General features: G+C 46.9%; 1 protein-coding gene across 1 annotated transcript in view; it reads left to right on the forward strand.

Moving 5' to 3' along the window:
- The window catches only part of hmcn1 (hemicentin 1), a gene marked incomplete at its 5' end in the record, with an annotated part of 147,653 nt that overhangs the window by 119,406 nt on the left and 15,340 nt on the right, over window positions 1–12,907 (forward strand). Inside the window, 21 exons of the mRNA XM_083647511.1 lie at window positions 328–524; window positions 645–726; window positions 1,444–1,580; window positions 1,684–1,825; window positions 2,031–2,175; window positions 2,501–2,628; window positions 2,800–2,956; window positions 3,660–3,781; window positions 4,074–4,238; window positions 4,542–4,649; window positions 5,394–5,531; window positions 5,759–5,893; window positions 6,760–7,029; window positions 8,172–8,362; window positions 8,612–8,825; window positions 8,988–9,122; window positions 9,546–9,736; window positions 10,184–10,265; window positions 10,976–11,245; window positions 12,229–12,399; window positions 12,557–12,727. Coding sequence (XP_083503637.1) covers window positions 328–524; window positions 645–726; window positions 1,444–1,580; window positions 1,684–1,825; window positions 2,031–2,175; window positions 2,501–2,628; window positions 2,800–2,956; window positions 3,660–3,781; window positions 4,074–4,238; window positions 4,542–4,649; window positions 5,394–5,531; window positions 5,759–5,893; window positions 6,760–7,029; window positions 8,172–8,362; window positions 8,612–8,825; window positions 8,988–9,122; window positions 9,546–9,736; window positions 10,184–10,265; window positions 10,976–11,245; window positions 12,229–12,399; window positions 12,557–12,727 — 3,351 coding nt within the window. The remainder of the gene's footprint in view (window positions 1–327; window positions 525–644; window positions 727–1,443; window positions 1,581–1,683; window positions 1,826–2,030; window positions 2,176–2,500; window positions 2,629–2,799; window positions 2,957–3,659; window positions 3,782–4,073; window positions 4,239–4,541; window positions 4,650–5,393; window positions 5,532–5,758; window positions 5,894–6,759; window positions 7,030–8,171; window positions 8,363–8,611; window positions 8,826–8,987; window positions 9,123–9,545; window positions 9,737–10,183; window positions 10,266–10,975; window positions 11,246–12,228; window positions 12,400–12,556; window positions 12,728–12,907) is intronic.

Raw genomic sequence — 12,907 nt, forward strand, 5'->3', positions numbered from 1 at the left:
TGAGCAAAGCCCTTAACCCCAACTGCAACAGTGGAGCTAATCAGTGGCCAGCAAATCAGACTGTGGTTGTCATTGGCTAGACTAGCCTCCTAAGGGGGCGTGGCAGTGGTGAAACCCACAAAACACAGATACAGGAAGTGATTGGAAGTTAGTTGAGCTGTCTCTATAGTCCAATGTCTTTGATTTGACCAATCCCCCTAGTTCATTGTTTAGCTTTGCATGCGTGGATCAGCTGCCAGATTCTTCTCTTCTCTTATCCTCTAAAGTCATGTTTGGATTCATTAGTGAGGAGAAAACTAATATTCCTTTCCATCTTTTTGTTGTCAGACCCCCCAAGCATCAGTGGTTCTGGTGTGCCAGCGGAGGTGTCGGTGGTGGTGAATCACGTCCTGGAGCTGCAGTGTGAGGCCTCAGGTATCCCCACACCCTCCCTCACCTGGCTGAAGGATGGGCGGCCACTCCCCCAGACAGACAGCGTGCGCCTCCTGCGGGGCGGGGAGGTGCTCCGTGTGGCCTCCACACAGGTGAGAGCGACTGGGGCTTATCTTCTTGTACTTTGGGTCATTTTAGTTTTGTTTGGTTCACATTTTGATAAAAACATGGCGAAAACACAATGAATTATACATATTGTGTCTTGCATCCAGGTGGAGGACACGGGCAGATACACCTGCTTGGCCAACAGTCCTGCAGGAGATGATGACAAGGAGTTCCTGGTTCGAGTGCACGGTGGGTAATGTAGTGTAATCACTGACCTAAATAATATGGACAGAGCTATCCCATTGATCTTGGTCTCCCGTTTGGAGTTGAAACGTTGGCCGTCACCATTTTGATTTTTCATCAGCAGAGTGGGAGGGAATGGGTTGAGTCCTTCCACACCTCAGGTGAGATGGGGGTTTCCCAGAGCCACAGCTCCACCTGCTATTGGTCCATGATCGGCAAGCTGCGCGATCACTGGACAGGCGATCTGTCAATCACCCCCTTTTCTATAATCTATTTTACTCCAAATGGGCGAGTTATATAAAAAATGACCCCCCCCTACAGTTGTTATGAAAAGGTGAAATTAGCTATATATAGATCAAAACCGTGTTTTTCCCCTCACTGGAAAGATGTTTAATCCTGTTACAAAGTAGGGCATTTTAACATGTGGGGAATGGCTACTGCCCCCAACGCATAGTGGCCATTCGAGGAACTACAGCTTTTCAATTCACTTCCGCATCATCACAGGGAAGGGTGTGGGCTTGCCCACTGAGTGTAATACACATTACAGTATGTAATGTACTGTGCATAATACTGCAGAAATATGGTCTAATATTGCATGTCATGTCATGTACAAACAAGTAAATTGCAGTTGTGTGCAGAGGATGTCATATATTTTCAATTTTCATTATGTTTCCTTTATTATGCCTGTTTGTTTAATTGGGAACATGTATTTGACTGTAACAGTGCCCCCTAACATTGCCGGGGAGAGCACGCCCCAGGACGTGTCAGTGCTGCAGAGCAGACAGGTGACTCTGGAGTGCAAGTCTGACGCCGTCCCACCTCCAACTCTCACCTGGCTCAAGGATGGCCAACCACTCCAGGTGCAACATGATTTATATTTATTTATATTAACAGAAAAGTATATCCACACAATGCATTGACTTTTCCTGTAACGTGCGTAAAAGGACCTTTCTCCTCTCGTAGGCCTCTGCTCGTGTGCGTATTCTGTCCAGCGGTCGCTACCTGCAGATCAACATGGCCGAACTGAGCGACGGGGCGCAGTACACCTGTGTGGCCAGCAACATCGCCGGCAACACCACAAGACAGTTTCATCTGGCCGTCAATGGTACGCTTACACACTGCATCTACAGCTGTTGTCAAACGCTGTACATATAGAATATTAATTATATTACAATATTTATATATTATAATAATAATTATATATGAATTATATAATATATTGCTTCTCATGAAGTTAAATTCATTACCAAGGGGAAAAAAGTACATGAATAATCACATGTATCTGACATCTTGTCCACCTGTCCCCTCAGTGGCCCCCACCATCCGGGATGGGCCCCAGACAGTGTCAGTGCACATCGACCAGCCGGTGGTGCTGGAGTGTGTGGTTAGTGGAGTGCCAGCACCTCGCATCACCTGGAGGAAACATGGTGCCATATTGGCAGGAAACAACCGCAGGTAATGCAGTCAAATGCTACGTCTGATAGCTTCTAGCGCTGTCCTATACACATCAACACCTCAATCATTACAATCCAACACTAACACCATGCTATGTTCCACATTCATGAGCATGTTTTTAGTGAGTACACTAGTAACACGCCTTCATAATAGTAGTTATATTTCCCAATATCCAAAATCTGCAGAATACTTTTCAAAATCATAGTCATACTGTATGTGGTGACATGGAATCATTTTGGCACGTCTCGATTGTTGACATTGTATTTCTCAGAGGCCATATTATTATTATTCCTGGATCTCTCAACTTATATGAACACCTGTGCAGGTACACATTTGCAGAGGATGGGTCTTTACACATCCACTCTGCCCAGGTGACGGATACAGGCCGCTACCTGTGTATGGCCACCAACCAGGCCGGGACGCAGCGCAAGAGGGTGGATCTGCAAGTGTATGGTGAGTGAGAGCAGTACACAGCCCTCTCTCTCTCTCTCTCTCTCTCTCTCTCTCTCTCGCTCTCTCTCTCTTCTCTCTCTCTCTCTCTCTCTCTCTCTCACACACACACACACACACACACACACACACACATACACAGTCCCTTTATGATCCATGGTTTGTTTCTCTCAGTGCCCCCTTCCATCGCTGGCGGTCGCACCAATGTCACGGTGACGGTGAACGTTCAGACCACCCTGTCCTGTGAAGCCACCGGCATCCCCAAGCCCACCGTCACATGGACCAAAAACAGCCGAAACATCACCACTGACCAGAACCAGAATATGTACAGGTGGATCCAGGTTTTCTCCCTCTGTTTCCTACAGTACATCTACAGTAGCTGTTTATAGCTCAGATCAAGGTTTAGTTGAGCAGACAATATGGCATTTTATTCAGTTATCCTCCTTATTATATAAAAGGGAGTAAGTAAGTGGGTCCTGTCTGCATTTTTGGTCCACAATTTTGGTCCCACATTGTCTCACACTTTGGTCAGTAATGACGTCACTGTCTGATGATTGTCTATAAAATTGAGTAAGTTGGCTCTGTCTTTCTGTCTGCGATTTTTTCCCCCACATTGTGAGATTTGCGATGATTTTGGTCAGTAATGATGTCACTGATGATGCCACAATGTCTGACCGAAATCCTCACAAATCTCGGGATAAAAATCACAGACAGAAAGACAGAGCCCACTTACTCAATTCCAACTTCAAACTCAACTTTGCATCACTGACGTCTCCAGTGATGCAAAGTTGAGCAATTGTGCGCTGAGTGATGTCACTCGAGCGTTCCATGATGAGATGAGCAATTGTGATGTCATCAGTGAGTGATGTCATCAGTGATGCGAAGTTGCGCAATTGTGCACTGCGCATGCCGATAGTGCGGGCGAGCTGCGTATGCGAGCCAGCATAGCGAGAATTTTCTATTTTTGCATCGTGCTACAGTAGGCACAACCCCACAGTCAACGTAATACTTGATCTCATTGTCATCATTGCCAGGTTACTGTCGTCAGGCTCCCTGGTAGTCATAGCACCCACAGTGGAGGACACAGCAGTGTACGAGTGTGTTGTCTCCAACGAGGCGGGAGAAGACTCCAGATCCATTAACCTGACTGTCCAGGGTGAGTAGTGGCACTGCATGCTTTTACAAATGGATTGTTTTTATTATGTTCATTGTTACTGCATCATTCAATTTAATCTATTCCTCTGTCAGTTCATTCATAATGTTTTATCTTTGTCTCGCTCATTTATATTGTCTGTCTCTGTAAATTAACCAATTCCCCACTTCCTTCATCTGTCTGGTGGATAGGTCTTCTCAATGTGTATTTCACTGTAATCTAACCCGATCTTCTATCAATGATCAAATCTGACATTTTCATGACTTTGTCTAACTGCTCTCATCCACACCCCTAGTTCCTCCGTCCATAGCGGATGAATCCACTGAGCTAGTGGTCACCAAACTGTCCCCGGTGGTCATCGGCTGTACTGCGTCTGGGGTCCCAGAGCCCATTCTGCACTGGAGCAAGGACGGCATGAAGCTGCCCAAAGAGGGGCGGGGATACAGCGTCCTGCCCTCAGGTTTGAATCAGACCCATATGCACACAAAATAATCAAAGTACACAAGGTGTGTTTGGTGTTTGAGACACCGGAACAGCATCAAATCACACTCTTGAAATGTATATATCTTTAAATGTGAAGAGAAGCTGCTGCTCTGAGTTATGCTCATGCAGTATTGTAGTTGAGAGGATATTGAGTGATAATCCGATTATTCCTTCATATATCACTGAGAAAAAAAAGGTATTTTAGTTAGTAATTGTCACAGCTGGTAATTGTCATTAATAATGTTGTTGATGATGATGGTGTGTGTTGGTGTGCATTCAGGTCCAGTAGAGATCACCTCAGCTGAGTTGACTCATGCGGGACGCTACTCCTGCGTGGCCAAGAATGCAGCAGGCTCCGCCCACCGCCATGTGCAGCTCACTGTGCAGGGTGAGAGAATCCTCAGATCCATTTGGAAACAGACACACCAGGAAGAATTGAAAATAAATGACAGATGATGCAGACTGCCATAGACAAAAGATACAGCATTTAGAATGTTTAAGACAAAACAGACAAACAAATAGACCCTTTTCACGGGGCCATTTTGTGTCGGAAAGGCAGGGTAAACACAGGTGCAAGCAAAACACTTCCAACTTCTGATCGGATGTTTTGCTTGCACCTGTGTTTACCCTGCCTTTTCGACACAAAATGGCCCCTGTGAAAAGGGTCTATTGCTTCTCAGACCACAAACTTTTTGTGGCACTCCCCTTTGGCAGGAGACTGAGGTCTGGCAGAAGCAGAACCCCTTGTCACAAGAACAGCTTCTTCCCAACTGCCATCCGCCTCTTCAACGAGGCCAGAAAGCCCCCATGGTGCCCCCTTAGCACAGATGGCTTGTTAACAGACCGGGGTGCCCCCACTGACATGATCCTACCCCCCCCGCCCCATCATACGTCCCTTTAAAGGACTGCAATTTATTGTGATTGTGATTCTATATTGTTATTGTCTTCTACTATTGATGTATACTAATGCACTAAGTCACATTCCTCGTATGTAATCTGATTACTTATTACTGTGGCTATTAAAGTGAATCTGAATCTGAATATATATATTAATATTACATTTCCTGTGACGCATACTTTGACATACTTGACATCGTTGTGACCATCGCTCTTTTCCCGTCCCTCTCCTCAGAGATCCCAGTGATCCAGACCCACCCGTCCACTCTGGACGTGATCCTGAAGAACCCCATCACTCTGCCCTGCCGGGCCACAGGCTCACCCCGCCCCACCATCACCTGGCAGAAGGAGGGCATCAACATCCCCACCACAGGTGTGTGTGTGTGTGTGTGTGTGTGTGTGTGTGTGTGTGTGTGTGTGTGTGTGTGTGTGTGTGTGTGTGTGTGTGTGTGTGTGTGTGTGTGTGTGTGTGTGTGTGTGTGTGTGTGTGTGTGTGTGTGTGTGTGCGTGCGTGCGTGCGTGCGCGCGTGTGCGTGTGCGTGTGTGTGTGTGAGATCAGAAGTATTCAGTCATAACGCCGTGTCTCTTGCTTTGTGCTAGGTGCTGGCTTCACAGTGCTGCCTAACGGAGGCCTGCAGATCTCCAAGGCTTCTGTGCTGGACTCTGGAACCTACATGTGCGTGGCTCAGAACCCCGCTGGCACTGCGCTGGGCAAGACCAAGCTCAGAGTCCAGGGTAGGTTCACACACACTCAAGTACAGTAACAGCAATCTGATATTTTACTCATGGCAATGTCATACTAATCAGTTATGTATTTATGTAGAGTTAGCGGCCATGTCCACAGGAAACGTGTATTTGAGCAGCCAGCGCCTTTCTGCAATTCATTCTCTATGGTAAGGACGCGCTAGGAGTGCTCCTCTTCCCAGGACCGCACCTGGCGTTTAAGCGCTAGTGTTTTTAGGCGGAGCAGTCTGAGTGTCTCACAAGCTCAAAAAAGTCGAACATTTGGAGGAAGAGCGCTGCTCGTCAATGTCGGACGCACACTCTCCTCCTACCCCGCCTTCTCCTGACAGGGGATCTTCAAACTCTGAAAACTGATCTGATCTGAAAAACACGTTCCCTGTGCACACGACTGCTAACACTTGTGCATGTTTTAACCCCATATGTATCTAAAATATGTTTGAAACGGTCAGTTTAGTTTTGCATCCAAAATTTTGCATTTTGCATGTAGTTATTCTGTGATTTGAAGGAGTACTAAGTCATCTGTGATCTTTATTTACCTCTACTTACAATCTGCAGCAGTCTGTGATAGAGCTGATAGCCTATTATCTTGATAAGTAACATTCAGTAATATAGTAATATAGTAAGTAATATATCTGTGTTTTCCAACCTGCACTCCCTCCAGTCACACAAATACAAATTTAGGCATACAAATTTATATTCTAAATGCAGCGACAACATGGTCTCATTTGAAAACAAAGCAATACACACGTAATAATAATACATCGGATTTATATAGCGCTTTTCCTAGTGCTCAAAGACGCTTCTCCTTCAAAGTGCATGGGTGAACAAGGTCTCTAAAGCTGCACTGTGCCCTGCAGTCCCTCCGGTGATCAGCTCAGGGACTCGGAGCTACCTGACGCCCGTGGACTCGTCCGTGACGCTGCAGTGCCAGGCTGAAGGCTCTCCTTCCCCGTCCGTCGCCTGGCACAAAGACGGCCAGCCGCTGAGCGAGTCTGTGCGCCAGCGGGTGCTGAGCTCGGGATCTCTGCACATCGCCTTCGCCCAGCCCGGCGATAGGGGGCGCTACACCTGCACTGCTGCCAACGCCGCGGGCACAGCCAGTGTGGAGATGAGCCTCACTGTACAGAGTGCGTTTACAGTCAACTCAAGTATTTTAAACACCACACCTGTTACTGTTGTGTTATTATCACTGTCACATCTTTATATCTTGGCTCTCAGCAGTGCAGTCGTTTAATATTCCAATTGATTTGGCCCAAAACAATTTCAAACGTTTATATACCATTGTCAAATTAATTTGTGCACATTTGTTGTCTATTTTGCTCTACTGAAGAGGATAGACTTCATGAGTTCCATTATCTGCCATTGGCAGAAACTGTGAAAGCTTTACTGTAGCTCTGTTTGCGCGGGGAGAACAGTAGCCCCAGAGCAATTTAGAGAGAGAGAGTGGCGTCAGCGGAGGACCAAAATGCGTGACTCATTAGCCAATGAACAGCCAGAAAGGGGTCTTGCGCTACTTTTGAATGCTAAAATAAAGCTGATAATGTACAATTTGATTAAAAATAAATAAATAAATAAAATTCAAAGTACAAAACAAACTGTCCATTTTGCTGCAACTCGACAGTGCTGCTTAATCCAGGACCTTACTTCCTGGAACTCTTGAGAGTAAAAAACTGGTCCATTGGAGTGAATGGAGATGTCGCGACTCTTCTATATAGAAGGCTCTGAGTAGCCCTAAAGCAGTGATACTCAACTTGCAGCGAATTGCAAAAAAAAAAAAAATGGCCAATAGCCTACTCCACTTCTGTTATACTGTAGCATTTCAGTCTGGAATATGGAATATCCAAGTGCTACCCAGGCACTTATGTATGTACTTAACCTAACTAACTTAACCTAACTAACTATCCGGTGTGCACAACATTGTCAGACTAAACTCCGGCTGACAATCCGCTACAGAAAAATGTATATTGTTTGTTTATTAACTGGCCCCTGGCCTATCATTTCACGAAAGTGGCCCCCGGGCAAAGCAAGTTGAGTATCCCTGCCCTAAAGCAATCCAACAGATTTCCCATGAAGTCCCACCCAGTGAACCACACTGTAAAAATGCAGTGTTGATGCCTTTAGAGGCTGCAATCTTCTTGGTTCTTTAAACAAACGAGTGACAAGAAAAACAGTTCTTCTTATTATTTCTTAGTATTTACAGTTCATTGATTGATTGACTGATGCCATCATCCTTGGTCCTTCCCTGCTCCTTCTCTTCCTGCCCCTCCAGTCCCACCCTCCATCCATGGTGGAGACCTGGAGGCAGCAGTGGTGGAGAACAGCCAGGCCCAGTTGGTGTGTGTGGCAGAGGGGGTCCCACAGCCCAGCCTGTCCTGGGAGAAGGAGGGCAATGCTATCAGTGAAAGCACAGGGGAATATACCATCCTGCCCTCTGGGGAGCTGATTATAGACATCGCTCAGGTAAGGATAATAACGAAATTATTATTATTATATAATATAGTTATAATAATATTAATAACTGATTAGAAGACTGGCAAGTGTTTAGGTCTCTTATTATACTGTAATGTTTCCTGAATTTCCCCTAGGCGATCAATCAAGTACAATATTAATCTTTATGTGTCAGTATCCGATTGGTGAGTTTTGATTGGCTGAGTTTCTCTTTTATCACAAAGCTGCATTGCAAAAAGCCTTCCCCTCCCTCTCCACCAGGTCGACGATGCGGGCAGCTATACCTGTGTAGCCACTAATGCCGTGGGGCAGGACAGTCGGACCATCGCCCTGTCCGTTCACACCCACCCTGCCTTCACCGAGTTGCTGGGGGATGTGGCCCTCAACAAGGGGGAGCGCCTCCTGCTGGCCTGCGGGGCCACTGGCATCCCCCCGCCCAGAATCACCTGGGCCTTCAACAACAACATCATCTCAGGTACACGCAGCCGCAGCAGCAAAATGTTTGACATCAAAATAGATTGAAATTTACCTGAGAAATAAATGATCCACAGATGATCAGATATGATCAATTCTGGCTTTGAATAGACGGTAGTGAATGTGCACAAATATCTTTTATCCCCTGTTGGTGGCGCTGTAGCTCACTACGACCATATGAACGGCCACAGTGAGCTGGTGATCGAGAGAGTGAATAAAGAGCATTCTGGAACCTACTCCTGCATGGCAGAAAACAGTGTGGGAACCATCAAGTCTTTGGGCTTTGTCTATGTCAAAGGTAGGACCACACTTCCATCAGACAATTTGACTTCACTTTTCATTGATTTAATTTGTGTACTGTAGATCAGTGGTCCCCAACCACCGGGCCGTGGTATAGGCTGTGTTTGGTAGTTAAAACATAGTTTCAAGTTGATGTTTATTTATGTTTGTAGTTGAAACAAAAACATAAATACTGTAGGCTACGTACAGTACAACACAAAAGGCTGTTATTTACCCTTTGTCGCCACCTGGTGAGTAAATATATATGTAACTAAAACCATTAAAATTGACAACCGGTCCGCAACTTTTTTTCCCATGTATCTACCGGTCCTTGGCACAAAAAAGGTTGGGAACCCCTGCTGTAGATCACAACTTGACCCCAAAACTGAGTCCAGACTGTGTCCTTCTTCATGTCAATGCTTTTTCCATCTCCATCCTCCAGAGCCACCCATCATCGATGGGGACCTCCACTCCAACCGTATTGAGCCTCTGGGGGGCAACGCCATTCTGAACTGTGAGGTTCGGGGAGACCCGCTACCCACCATCCAGTGGAGCAAGAGTGGCGTCAACGTCCAGATCAGCAACCGCATCCGCCAGCTGGACAACGGCTCTCTGGCCATCTATGGCACAGTGGTAGGTTCATCTATGGCACAGTGGTAGGTTCATCTATGGCACAGTGGTAGGTTCATCTATGGCACAGTGGTAGGTTCATCTATGGCACAGTGGTAGGTTCATCTATGGCACAGTGGTAGGTTCATCTATGGCACAGTGATAGGTTCATCTATGGCACAGTGATAGGTTCATCTATGGCACAGTGGTAGGTTCATCTATGGCACAGTGGTATGAAAACACATTATCTTTAGACCTGAAAGTAAACCAGTGCTGGATACTAAAAGGGTGGTGGGGGGAGTACTTGTACTCTAGAATGACGGTCCCTAGGCTTTTTCTCGTTACGTGCAGCTTTTCCACCAATCAAGTTCTTCACTGGGTGTATGAATTTGTGAACTTGTGAAAAATGTATTAATAATAATTAATAATAGTAATTAATTAAGTCTATTTCTCTTGTGTTTTTTCTCACAGGGTGAAGATGCGGGCAACTACATGTGTGTTGCAACCAATGATGCTGGGGTCGTGGAAAGGAGTGTCACACTTACCTTGCAGAGTAAGGGGCCATTCAGACCAGTCTTTCTGCAATTCATTCTCTATGTAAGGACGCGCTAGACGTGCTCCTCTTTTAATGAACGCACCTGGCGTTTCAGCGCTGGTGGCGTCTGTTGTTTTTGGAGGAGCGCTGTGGGGGCGTTTTAAAGCTGAAAAAAGTTGAACATTAGAGGAAAAGCGCCCTGATCGTCTTTTTCACTCCTCCTACCTTTTCTCCTCCCGAGGGATTTTCAACCTTGGCTGCTGCCAGAATTGGCGATAATCTGGCTTTCATGTTGACAGTGAACAACATCAAACAGACAAAACCAGCTGGCTACCGTCCGTGTGGTCGTTGTGTTCTGATCTGTACTGCACGCGACTGCAGGGGAAAACAAAACGGAGCGCAAAAAAACCGCTCCGTGCGCTGTGTTTTGTGCACAATGGAAGCGCTCTCGTCATGATTTTCAGAGCGTTCTGACTGAAAAAAAAACGCTTTTGGTGTGAATGTCCCCTAAGTCTCTGTCTACTCGACTCACATCTTCACATATCTTTGATAACTGATTACTGTATCTTGTGTTTCCTCTCTGAACTAAATGTAAGGATTGAATGGCCTTGATTTGTAGTGCAGTTTAAGTGCATTCTTACTCCAAAAAGAGAACAGGTCAAAGATCGTTATCGACCGAACTGAAGGCTTAACATCACGTGGATGTTGTCTTCTTCTCTTCTCCCCAGGCGCCCCCACCATCGTTGTGGAGCCGGTGGAGACAGTGGTGGACGCCGGCACCACAGTGGTGCTGAACTGCCAGGCGGAGGGAGAGCCCACCCCGGTCATAGAGTGGTCCCGTCAGGGGCGCCCCCTGCTGGGCAACGACCGTTTCTCCACCCGGTCCAACGGCTCCCTCAGGGTCAGCAGCGCCCAGAAGGAGGACACGGCCGAGTACGAGTGTGTGGCCAGGAACTTGCTGGGATCGGTGCTGGTCAGAGTCGCTCTCACTGTACGAGGTGAGGCGGACATCTTTGCAGTACCATCGTTTTTATTATCGGCGAAAGCCGAGCCGGAGGCATTATAGAGACAGTCCACATGTCTGGGAACGCCCACAAAATGTTAAACGGCTGGCGTGCGAGTGGGGTAAAACCGCCCATATATCTCATGGGCTGACTCACCAAAAGATGGTGCTGCGGCTCTAAACGACAGGTTTGGGGGTTCTAGAGCAGAACACAAGACATCTGCTCAGATGTGCGTTTACTGCGGTGGTTAAATCCCCGGTCGTGTCTGCCTGGGCTGGGCTATCAGCTAAATGCTAACTTTGCTGGTTGGATAGAACGGGGGTTTTTACCCCACCCTGACCACGCCCCCAGCCAGGCTGAGTCAGCCAAACCAGCGTCTATGACGAGACGTGGCCTCAACCTATGGATTGGGGTTGTCCGTACGTACGTCCGCCCCATGTTCGTTAACGCGATATCTCAGGAGCGCCTTGACGGAATTTCGTCAAATTTGGCTCAAACGTCCACTTGGATTGAAAGATGAACCAATTAGATTTTGGTGGTCAAAGGTCAAAGTTCAAGGTCACTGTGCCCTCACGAACGCCATTTCCTACCTCGTTAACGCGATATCTCAGGAACGCCTTGACGGAATTTCGTCACATTTGGCTCAAACGTCCACGTGGACTCAAGGATGAACTGATTTCATTTTGGTGGTCAAAGGTCAATGGTCAAGGTCACTGTGACCTCGCGAACATGGTTTTTAAGCTTGTTAGCGTGATATAATCTCAGTAACACCTTGACAGAATTTGGCTCAAACATCAAAGTCTGGACAGACATGGATGTCGACTGCTCAGTGTTGGCGGAGGCATATATCTGCTAGTTTCTGTAGGCTTCCATTTCCAACCAAAGTATAAATATATTCATGGTGCTGTAAGCTGCTTTGGATAAAAGTGTCCACCTAATGGTCAAAGTCGTGCTGTATTTTGTTCATTCTGTTCCAGTCCATGGGGGCTACTCAGAGTGGATGGAGTGGGGTCCCTGCAGTGTCTCCTGCGGTGCTGGGACTCAGAAGAGACTGAGGCAGTGTAACAATCCTCTACCTGCCAATGGAGGGCGCCACTGCACAGGATCAGACACAGAGACACGCAGCTGCCATGGAAAGCCTTGCCCAGGTGAGAGTGCTTTGAAGAAAGAGAGTGAGAAAGAGAGTGTGCGTGTGCTTGTGTGTGTGTGTGTGTATGCTGTGTGTACTGTACTAACGGTGTTTTTGCTGAGTGTGTGTGTGTGTATGCCCATGTTGTATGACCTGCACCTTTGTCCATTCTACAGTGGATGGGTACTGGTCGGAGTGGTCGGTCTGGGAGGAATGTTCTCGTACCTGCGGTCAGGGAAACAGAACCAGGGTCCGGACCTGCAGTAACCCTCCGGCGCAGCATGGGGGCAGGCCGTGTGAAGGGAAGGCAGTGGAGGTCATCATGTGTAGCGTCAGACCCTGTCCTGGTGAGTACATCTCCTGTACATGTAGCAGAGGATTGTCCATTGTACAAATAGACATTTATTGGAGAAGTGTATCTTCCTATGGCTGTTTAGAAATCCAATAAATGTTTTGCATTGAATCCCATTCATGTGAACCTCAGATGACCAAATTAACTACTTGACTAAAATGGTATGAAGGAGCAA

This window comes from Poromitra crassiceps (assembly GCF_964638095.1).
Source record: "Poromitra crassiceps genome assembly, chromosome: 12".
NCBI classification, from domain to species: Eukaryota; Metazoa; Chordata; class Actinopteri; order Beryciformes; family Melamphaidae; genus Poromitra; species Poromitra crassiceps.